General features: G+C 40.3%; 2 protein-coding genes across 3 annotated transcripts; both read left to right on the top strand.

Annotated features, from left to right (window-relative positions):
* The first annotated feature begins 340 nt into the window (after window positions 1-340).
* On the top strand, window positions 341-6,511 carry LOC110901807. The gene is made up of 4 exons (XM_035974938.1): window positions 341-450; window positions 4,759-4,890; window positions 5,879-6,073; window positions 6,162-6,511. Exons 1-4 carry the CDS (start codon window positions 341-343, stop codon window positions 6,310-6,312), a joined length of 588 nt encoding a protein of 195 aa, XP_035830831.1. The 3' UTR covers window positions 6,313-6,511.
* A 936-nt stretch (window positions 6,512-7,447) lies between these two features.
* LOC110899468 (fructose-bisphosphate aldolase 1, chloroplastic) lies at window positions 7,448-11,081 on the top strand. 2 transcript variants are annotated; one of them, XM_022146361.2, is made up of 6 exons: window positions 7,448-7,995; window positions 8,824-9,093; window positions 9,197-9,306; window positions 10,056-10,146; window positions 10,225-10,494; window positions 10,615-11,081. In XM_022146361.2, exons 1-6 carry the CDS (start codon window positions 7,819-7,821, stop codon window positions 10,891-10,893), a joined length of 1,197 nt encoding a protein of 398 aa, XP_022002053.1. In that variant the 5' UTR covers window positions 7,448-7,818; the 3' UTR covers window positions 10,894-11,081. The 2 variants fall into 2 exon arrangements, with proteins under 2 accessions (XP_022002053.1, XP_035831602.1); XM_035975709.1 differs by having other exon boundaries at window positions 10,225-10,498; window positions 10,615-11,042.
* The last annotated feature ends 585 nt before the right edge of the window (window positions 11,082-11,666 follow it).

The following is an 11,666-nucleotide window of genomic DNA, read 5'->3' on the forward strand; positions in this document are numbered from 1 at the left end:
ATGGACGAGGGAATGCAATGGATCATTACCATTCCATGTCTTGTTTGGTTATCATGTGTGAATGAAATGAATTATTATTGTGTATTGTTCGGTAGGCAAGAAAAACAGAGTAATAAAATCAGTGGTGAGTGGTGGTAGTGGTGGTAGTGGTGGTCGGTGGTAATGATTGTGGGTGGTTATAGGTGGCGGTGGTTGGTGTCGGTGGCGGCGATGGGTGGTGGTGGTGGCAGCGAGTGGCGGCGCGGCGTTGACGACGAGTGGTGGTGGCGGCAAGGTGGCCGTTGGTGGTGGATGGCAGCAAAGGTGGCGGTTAGTGGTGGCGGTGGTGGTGGCGTCGACAATGGTGGTGGGCGGCGGCATCGAGTGGCGCTGGCGGTTGGTCGCAACTGTGGGTGATAACAGTGGCGAGTGGGTGGCGGTGGCGGCGACGGCGGTGGCTGTTGGGGCGAGGTGGTGGCGGGTGGCGGCGATGACGTCGGTGGTGGGTGGTGGTGGGTTGTGGCGAAGGTGATGGGTTCTGGTGTTGTTGATGAATGGTGCAAGTGGGGATGGAATGAAAAAAAAACATGGGGGTGGAAGGAATGATTTTGAGGGAATGGAATGCCTTTTGGAATGATGATTCCATTCCATTGACCAACCAAACACTCTTTTCTTCATTCCCTCGAGTGGTGGTGGCGGCAAGGTGGCCATTGGTGGTGGATGGCAGCAAAGGTGGTGGTTAGTGGTGGCGACGGTGGTTGGTGGTGGCGGTGGTGGTGGCGTCGACGATGGTGGTGGGCGGCGGCATCGAGTGGCGTTGGCGGTTGGTCGCAACTGTGGGTGATAACGGTGGCGAGTGGGTGGTGGTGGCGGCGGCAGCGGTGGCTGTTGGGGCGAGGTGGTGGCGGGTGGCGGCGATGGCGTCGGTGGTGGGTGGTGGGGGTGGTGGTGGTGGTGGTGGGTTGTGGCGAAGGTGATGGGTTCTGGTGTTGTTGATGAATGGTGCAAGTGGGGATGGAATGAAAAAAAAACATGGGGGTGGAAGGAATGATTTTGAAGGAATGGAATGCCTTTTGGAATGATGATTCCATTCCATTGACCAACCAAACACTTTTTTCTTCATTCCCTCGTAATCATTCATTCCATTCCACCTGTCATTCCTGCATACCAAACACTACCTTGCTTCTTAGACCTTCTAGAGTTTTGATGACGGTCGCTAGTGCTTTATAAAGTGACATATAATAGTTTGGTAAACTCCCCAAAACTGACTTTATTAGTGTAATTCTCCCGGAAAACGATAAGAGTTTCGCCTTCCACATTGATAATCGTTTGTTAAATTTATCAATGACTTCCCTCCAATTTGAGACTCGATTCATATTCGCCCCTACTTCTAAGCCCAAATAAGAAAATAGAAACTTACCGGGTTTACACTTTAGTGAGCTTGCCAATCTTCTACTTCACTCTCATCTACATCCACCCCATACAAGTTACTTTTTTTCTGATTCACTTTTAAACCGGAGAAGATATGTCATTTGTTTTGATTTTTTTAATAATGTCGACTTAGACCATTTCAGAATGGGTTGTTAGGCACGCACCAATTGTTCTGCATACATTCAAGGTACTGTAATACAATAAGTGAGGTGCACACCGTGATTCCTCACTTGTTCAAATGCAATAAGAACTTATGGACTTGCTCAAATTATAAATACACACACATATATATGGTCAAGATAATCACGGGTATCAAAATCAGAACCAAACTACAGTAAAATAGTTTTTAAATATAATTAAGCATGTCAACTTTTAGGATTTTTCTTTTCTAAACACGTGAAAAAACACCAAACTAATCTGGTAATTAGTCTGGGATTTGTGCCTCGACAAATAAGGGTTAATCTTCTTTGTCTCGTCTAAGCTGCTATGATGATGATCCTGCAAAACAGTAACACACCGTAAGCTCGTTACAAGGAGGAGAATAGGGGGGTTCTCCTTGTAACCGCCATCCGGCTTGAGAATAAGTATCTGTTTTGAAGATAATAGTATGTGTATAAAGTGAGAGATTAAAAGAGCGATCCTTAAACCTGGAGGCATAGGCGAAGGATAGTGGGGGCGAAGGGGCCGGCCGACCCCCCGAACTTTTCGTTCAGTAGTGGAGAGTATGTCGTTTTTGTATAGAAATTTTTGGGTATATACGTTTTCGACCCCCCCTGTCGAAAATCTCAAGCTTCGCCACTGCCTGGAGGTGAAGTTCACTATTTATAGCCGAGGTGGTTTGTGAAGGAGATGGGCTGATGGGCCTTGGGCCTGTAGTCGACAACAAGGAATATCCATTCTGTCTCCTCTGCCACGACCGTTGGTGCTTCAAGGCGAGAGGATAGCTGGCGCACGCTGAATGGATCCACGTGTCCTGACAACCACCCTTGTTGTCTGGACAGTCATCAGCAGCTAAGTGGAGATCATGGAGCAGTGGTCGGCGCACGCTGATTGGTGCCACGTGTGCGTACTTGTGTACCTTCTTGTCTCCTGTACGATTGTCCGTCGTGCAGCATAAACAGATATAGCCTGTTGGACGCTCATTGGTCCACTGCTCTGCCACTTGTACTTTTGGTACTTGTCTTAGGTTTACCTGCGCTTTTTTCCTCCGCGCGACCCCGGGGAATATCCCGTGTAACCGGCGCAAGGTCCAGGAAGTCAGGGTTTTTATCTAAGGAGTTAAGTGTCAAATCTGATCCTGTGTTAACTTTGACCTTGCGCGCAATCTGGAGTACATCTGATTAGACGACGCGAGGTCAGGAAAGCTACCAAATTGGTTTAATATGAGTATGGTCTCGCGCGCGACCTGAATAGTCAGCGTAGGATTTGGGACCATACCCCTTCAACACGTGTAAGAGTAAACGACTTACATCATCTTTAAAAAGGGTCTTACTATATGTACAACTTATATATAGGCCGTATACAAGTATACGACTCGTATACATTCATATCACACAACAAAGCTGAAATTCTCTAACATGTATACAACCTTATGTGTATACTGATCGTTTAACTGTCATTCACTCGGAAAACTTGACTTGTATAAGTGTATACGACTGTCATTCACTCGAAAAACTTGACTTGTATAAGTGTATACGAGTCGTATAAGATATTCTCTGATACACGGCCTCTATACAACTAAAATCGATTTTACTTAACTTTATTACGTTTGTGTCCGACATCGTTGGGTCAGAACCCAGCCCTCAATCGGAACCCATGAACCCCTTGCCCGATATGCTGTCCTTAATCCGTTGCTTCTTCAACAATCGTCGTCTCAATACCCATATAGATTAAGTACTAATTCAAAGCTTTTCATCTCATTATTTGATTCACAGAGCATCGTTTAATCTTTACACTCTTCAGGTAATTCGTCTTCCAGTTGTTGATAGTTTGATAATCTGTTGCAATGTATGATTTGACATTGAAATTGACGGTCAGCATCAACGTTATACTTGTTTCTTGTTTATTTGTTGGATTATGTTTAGGTTAATTGAGATTATTGTGCAAATTGTTTCACTGGACATTGACCCGTTTAAACACGAATCCGGACCAAAATAACATTTTTCTCAAAATGACCCGTTACCCTACCCAACCCGACCCGCCCATTTTGCAACGCAGACCTGTACCCGTCCTGACCTGGACCAAAATAACCATTTTCAAGATAACCTGTCCTGACCCGTTACGCTGTCCAACCCGACCACCCCATTTTGCAAGGCATAACTAGAATTTATGTTTGGTAGTGTTTGTTTTTCTAAAGCGTAGACTACGCGCACATTGCTATCTGCACACTGTTTGTTTTTCCAAAGACGTTTCAATTAAAAAATGTATTCGTGAGCTCATCTTGGTGCAGACTTGGCCCAACCACTTTTAAGATTTCTAAGGTTGCAGAGGGTTAAACACCACCACCGTCCACCACCACCACCGCCCACCACCACCCACGTCCACCACCACCGTCCACCACTACCACCACCGGTTTATTTTAGAAGTCTACATACATACGTTAAAAAACAAACAACCTTCTTCTTGCAGACTGCAGAGGTTTGGTCCACATCTTTTTCTACAGATGTGGTCCGCAGGCTGTAGACATTTTACCTCTTAAAAAACAAACTGCACCTTTGTGTCATAATTCATACTCAGTAGGGGTGGTCACGGTCAGGTTCGGTTTTGATTAAATTTTGGGCCTCACCGGTAACTGCTGTTTTGGGAAAATTTGAACCGACTTCACCGGTTTTGAAGGTTTTCAAATTATAGGTATTGCTCATGAATATAATATGCATTGGGGTGGGATCATGTACAAACAAGCTTTAGCGCGCGAATGGTGCGAAGCAGTAGCGTAATAATTACTCTACAAAAAATTGCAGCGTAACAATTATTACACTATATAGTGCAATTATTTGCTGAATTATGTAATTACAATATTTACAAAAATGCCACCGCGTCCTTTTTTTAGCACAGAAAAAAGTTAAGTTCTTCTGTTTCATCGTAACACATGTATATTAATAACTTAATTTTTAAAATAAAAAAATAATAAATTTTTAACGCCCGGTTTCAAGTTCCAAACCGTAAGTTGGCAAAACATGAAGTCATGAACCGAATCGAACTGTACTAATTTCAAACTGGCCAAATCTGCTGACTTGATTCGGTTTAGGCGGTTTCGATGGTTTATGAACGCCCCTAATACTCACTGTGGCAGATTGGATAAATTCTGTTTATGTTTTCAATTGATCTGTTTGTTTTTTGTTACTTTAGTTGTCCTGTCCTCCTTGTTTTTCATACTCATGATCATTCTTGGTTTTGTTTTGATTTTTTAAGGCTTGTGACCAACTTCAGTTGTGCCTATAAAAAGATGAATCTATCTGGATTGACCGGAAGCCCTACAAGGTATTGCTTTCACCTCCATTCGAGAGGGCCAACTTTACCATGTAAGCGCACTTTGGGTTTTCAAGATCAGGGGACACGTAGAGACTTTTTATGTCTTGAAAGGTAATTTTACTGATCACTCTTGATAAGAGTTTGTATTTGGTTACTAAAACTGGGATTAGTTCAATAATTTCATCGTCTAAGCAGACGAAATAGTTTGAATTGTTCTACACGAAGATTTATCACGAAAAGAATTTCTGTGGTGAAATGTGCCATGGATGCTTCGTTCGGTGATGAATGGTTTACATGAAGATTTATCACGAGATGACTGAAAAGCCAGGTACATGTGGGTCAAAACTGGTCAAAGTTAAGAGTCTCGAGAAATGAATGGTTTACATGAACACGAACGTGGACATGTTCGTGTTCGTTCATTTAACTGCAACCGAACACGAACACAAACATATAAGCGAACACATTTTTTTGTTCATGTTTGTTCATTAAGAAAATGAGCATGTTCATGTTCATGTTCGTTTATGTTCATTCATTTAAAACCTAAATGAACAGTTCACGAATGTAAACAACATAGACAAAAAACTTATACTAGCATAACTTGATAAACATAACGGACACAAATGAACACAATTGACCATACATAAACGAGCATGTAAATTATTGATTAATTACGATAAGTTCAATTCGAAAATCCACTTTTTATTACTAGGAAGCCCAATTACTAATAAGTTATTTTTATATAAGTAGCAGAATCCCCTTTAATGTTTATATTTTTTATAACTGTAACTATGTATATATTTATTAAAATTTAAACGAACGAACATAAACGAACGTTCAAGAATTGAATGAACAAAACGTGTGTTCATGTTCGTTTCTTTTAATTAAATGAACAAAAAAGTCTGTTCATGTTCGTTCGTTTATTTAATATCAGTCACTTATAAAATGCACACTTCTATCGATAACGTGCAGTTCAATTTCTTTACTGGTACTTTTAATCAAACCAGAACTCCACAATTCTGTTGCTTACTTTGAACGCGGTCATTTTTCCAAGAATCAACATAAACGATCCATACAAAAGACTCGGTATCAGCAAGGAAGCTTCCGAAGACGAAATCCAAAGTGCTAGAACCTTCTTAGTCCAAAAATACGCGGGTCACAAACCAAGCGTAAACTATATACGATCGGCTCAAGAGTAAACTCAGCGGTTTTCTTTACGGGTATGCTTCATACTTTGCGGTTTTGTTTTTTATGTAGCAATTGTGTCTGACAGTTTGTTACAGGGTTGGAACCTTTATCGTGTCGTGGCTGTTGGGAACGTTCTTGATGGTGTCGGTTATTCCACCAGTACTGAAAGGGCCGAGGAGTTTGGAAGTGACAACATCGTTGGTAACATACACGCTTCTGTGGGTTTCTTCTACTTATCTTAAATAGAATCAAGGCATCGTTACAAGTGAAGTCGAAATTTTCTCTCTTTAAGAAAGTAGTCATTATGTTACAGAGGTCAAATTATAGAGTAATTTTTTTGGCGTTTTGATGTTGTATCAAGAGGTTTCATGACCCATTAGTTTTTCTCTTTTGTTCATTTATGTAAACTTGTTTGTATTTATCTTTGTTTAGAATTAAGAAAGAACAATAAAGAACATAAACATGTTCATCTTCTTAATAATAATGAACATGAACACAAAAATTTGTTTGTTTAAGTAGAGCTGGAAAAACATGCTTTGTTGTGTTAAACGGGTTGTGTTCGACACCACATTTTTAACACGACTACTGAACCCAAACACGACACGTTTAACCAAATGTGTCATTTTCCTAAACACTAACACTAGTATGTTTATTAAGTGGTTTACACGATACTACATGTTTAACAAGATTAACGGTTATGAGTTTGATAACATGAATGACACGATATAACGTATAACATAATTAAATATAGCAGTTCAATAACATGAATGACATGAAACGTTTCACACGATTCACTAAATACAATTTAAAATAATAAGACACAACTAACACAATTAAATATAAGTTATCAAAAATTATAATCCATGTTTAATAATTTATAAAGCCTGTAGAACTATACAACTTGAAAAACGGGCCATAAACGTGTCATGTTGACCTATTAACCTATTTAACACGATAAGTTAAACATTTTTCGATTAAAGTTAAAAGACTGAACACGAACAAGCATCCGTTCGTGTTTGTTACATTCATTTCACACACCAAAATATATTATTCAACGGCTATCTAAAATCTACTCAAATGTTAATAAATCTCTGAATAATTTTTAAAGTTTTTGTTTTTCTAATAATCTATTTAATCCCCTCCAGCATATAGTTTTTATATTTGATAAATTGCCAACTTTTTTTTTGAATGGCCAACGAATCATTCAAATGGGCTATTGGCGAAATTCACCACATCGGGATACACTCGCCTCCGAACCAGGGAAAACCCTCACCTAGGGCTGAAGCTCGTGAACACTCGCCCAAAGGCACGACAGTGCGGTGAGGTAAAACCCGCTCATTACCAACTAAATCATATATCATCATATCACCAATCATTTAACATATGAACCATTTATTGTTAACCAGCAATATTCACATGGACAAAAATGTAACACAGACATAAATCCAAGGACTATTCATGCAACCTACCCACAATCACATGTTCACTTAATGGCAATCATAAGCTCTCCACAGGGGGCCAAATATCAACCCTTCATCACATATCATCTTCACAACAACTGCTCAATTCCCACTTGCCATGTCAGCAAAGTTATCACCCACGTGGCAACCTACCATTGGCCAACCCATTATGGCCTCAAAATGCATATCACAAGTGACACCAAGTAGAAGTATAAAACAGTGAACCCAAACACATAATGAGTGGTGCTTAATTCAAAAGGATAGAAGTTGAGTTCATTCATTGAATCCAATTATGGCCTCAGCTTCTCTTTTCAAGCCATCTGCAGCAACTGTTCTTGATAAGTCTGACTGGGTCAAGGGCCAGACGCTTCGACAAGCCAACGTGTCTGCGGTCCGGTTCAACGCGGCTGCACCCTCAGCACTTACTGTCCGTGCAAGTTCTTATGCCGATGAGCTTGTTAAAACCGCGGTTAGTGTTTTTTGTGTTATGTTGTTGATGTTTATGAATTGTTTAGATTCTTGGGACTCTTTATAGATTAGAAAACAAGTTGGCTATAGAATAAGAATCGAATGTATAAGATAACATCACATCAATTATATTAACATATTTAAAAATAATATATCTTTTTTTTTTACTTTTTTCTTATTTTTATAAAGTTGTAAATTCCTTAAAAAAAGCTTTGGCCACCAGCTTTACCTGTTTTCAATCCGTTGCCAACCTAACTTATTACGAAATTCGTGGGTTTAGGTTAGTTACGGGTCGAACACGTTTAGCTAAATGGGTTGGGCTCGGGTTGACGTTAGGGGTTCATGGGTTCATTGACGGATCTTGAACTTAGTTTTCGGTAAAATCAGGGGTGGTCAGACTCTCAAAGTCTAATATTTTACACTACATAAACAAAATTCGATAAATCTTACACTACGAAGCGAAAAAAAAGGGGAGGGGGGGGGGATCCGTCTAGCCCGTGAAAAAAACTTTAAAACTAAAAGAGAAATTGGCATCGCTTTTTATAATATAACTGTAATCGTAATTATATTATATATATTTGTTGTAAGTTTGTAATTTTAGAGTATAAATATGCAAAAAGAAAATAAAATATAAAATAAATTTTTGGTGTAACCCGTTATATCCGTGTCATGGTTCACGTGTCTGACATGATTTTCAGTTCTGAGTCAACTATCCGGTTCATTTCGGGTGACCCGCCAAACCACGAATACGACCCATTAGCACCCCTGGTCTAACCTCTATGACAAGTAACATGAAACATATTTCTGATGAGTGAATTTGTTTATGTAGAAAACCGTGGCCTCCCCCGGCCGGGGAATCCTTGCCATGGACGAGTCAAACGCGACTTGTGGAAAGCGGTTAGACTCAATCGGGCTAGAGAACACCGAAGCTAACCGCCAAGCTTACCGGACCCTCTTGGTTAGTGCACCAGGTCTAGGCAACTACATCTCAGGTGCCATCCTCTTTGAGGAAACTTTGTACCAATCCACAACCGATGGCAAGAAGATCGTCGATGTTCTTTTGGAACAAGGAATTGTCCCCGGTATCAAGGTTGACAAGGTAATGTATCTAGACTCAACATATTTTTTTGTGGTACATTAACCGTCCGCTGCTGTACAAATGATGCAACGGCTAAGTGCTAACCGAGTGCTTACTTTTACAGGGTCTAGTCCCATTGGCATTTTCAAATGATGAGTCATGGTGCCAAGGTCTTGATGGACTTGCGTCTCGTTCGGCTGCTTACTACCAACAGGGTGCCCGTTTCGCCAAATGGTAAATATATGTTGTTGTTCAAACCACTCATTCTTTCTGTAGGTGGCAATATGCGCAAGTTTGGTAACGGGCCGATGTGGGTTTGGGTGGTAATTCATGACTTATATTAGGGTCTCCTGTTGACCCGCAACCACTTTTTGTCCTTTTTCTTGAAGGTTTTAAGAACAAATATAGAGTTAACTCTCATTTTTGTCCCTGTGGTTTATCCAATAATGCCAGTCCAGGCCAACTTTCAAATTTGTATCAGTTCCGTCTTTGACATTCTTGAAACATGTTCCATCCAAAAACTTAATGTCTGTTAAAACCTGCAGTTTAATGAAGGGTAAAAACGTCATTTTTTAAAACCCTATTATTAATATTAGGGTTTAAAAAACAGGGTTAATAAAAAGGTAAAACGACGGTTTTACCCTTCTCTAAACAGTAGGTTTTAACAGACGTTAGTTTTTTGGACGAAATTGACATGTTTCAAGAATGTCATGGACGGAAATGATACAAATCTTAAATTTGGCATGAACTGACATAATTGGACAAACCATAAGGACGAAAACTGGCAGTTAACTCATAAATATATTATAAAGTTTTTAAATAATGTGGTTAAGAAGTATGGATTAAGAAAACTCTCTCGGGCAGTTTCAACCCGTTCAGCCCATTTGGCCCGTATAAAACATTGCCCAAATAGACTGTTAATAAGTAAATGAGCCAAAAAAAAAAAAAATAGAACCCCTAAACTTAGTTTCTTGATCATTTAGGCGCACTGTTGTGAGCATTCCCAATGGTCCATCAGCACTTGCAGTGAAGGAAGCAGCTTGGGGTTTGGCCCGTTATGCTGCTATTTCTCAGGTAACAAACTGATCTATGCACCATGGTTCGTTGTGGTTCAAGGTCTGAAATCTGGGTGTTATGTGGTGTGGTTTGCAGGACAACGGGCTGGTCCCAATTGTCGAGCCCGAGATATTGCTTGATGGAGAGCACGGAATTGACAGGACCTTTGAGGTTGCACAAAAGGTGTGGGCTGAAGTGTTCTTTTACTTAGCCGAAAACAACGTGATGTTTGAAGGCATCCTCTTGAAACCAAGCATGGTTACACCTGGTGCCGACTGCAAAGAACGGGCCACACCCGAACAAGTTGCTTCTTACACTCTCAGCCTTCTTCATAGAAGAATCCCGCCTGCGGTTCCTGGAATCATGGCAAGTATCTTGTATCCCTACCTAAACCTTTAATGTTTGCGGGCCAACTCAACCCGGCCCGTTTTGACATGCACTAAAAAACTGACCCGTTTCAACTTGAACTTGTTACCTAAAATGCAGTTTTTGTCGGGTGGACAATCCGAGGTGGAGGCTACACTCAACTTGAATGCAATGAACCAAAGCCCGAACCCATGGCACGTGTCGTTTTCATACGCACGGGCCCTTCAGAACACTTGTTTGAAGACATGGGGAGGAAGGCCCGAGAATGTGAAGGCGGCTCAAGATGCTTTGCTGCAGAGGGCTAGTGCCAACTCACTGGCTCAGCTCGGGAAATACACCGGTGAGGGTGAATCCGAGGAGGCGAAAAAGGGCATGTTTGTTAAGGGCTATGTCTACTAAGTTAAAACAACATATACTATGAATTTGTGTTGATGTCTTTAGCCCATGGAGACTGCTACTTTTGTTCATAGCATATCTACTTGACTACTTCTAGCAATCCTATAAGTTTTTGTGCTACTATTCATGATATACACATGTCTTTATTTGAACATGGCCCAATAGTTATGGATTGGGCTTTGGGACTTTAAGCCCACTATTCATCATTGAGTGTCCTAAACCAAGGATGACAAACCAAATCTTATTTGAAATTATAGATCATATTCGGGTCGGCCCAGGTAATTTCGTTACTTATATGTCGACTTATTTTTATTAAAGGTTAATATTACGAAGAGTTCGGTTCGTGTTGCTTAATTCGTATTAGCTTTGGGTCGCATTTCACGTTGACTCGATTTTTGACACATGTATATGTGTAGTTTGGTTTCGGCTAATTTGCTTTGATTCTGTACTTTTTTTTTTTAATTTTTATGCACATATATAAACACACACGTTCATGTATGCGTATGCATATACATATACATATACATGTATCTGTACCCGGAGAGGTGTTCATTTAATAACAAAAAAAAAAATTGTACATATTGCTTCAATGTGATACATAAGGAGGTTACATAATTGTTTACCCCACTATTTCGCTAAATAATTAATTTAATATGTACAAATGTTTTATATGGTTCAGTTTTCAACATATAATTGAACCTGGAAAAAAATGTGTCCCAATATACCTGAGTGTGTGTGTGCAGTGTGTGTATACATATACACATATACATATACAT

The sequence above is a fragment of the Helianthus annuus genome, chromosome 7, assembly GCF_002127325.2.
Source record: "Helianthus annuus cultivar XRQ/B chromosome 7, HanXRQr2.0-SUNRISE, whole genome shotgun sequence".
Lineage (NCBI taxonomy): Eukaryota > Viridiplantae > Streptophyta > Magnoliopsida > Asterales > Asteraceae > Helianthus > Helianthus annuus.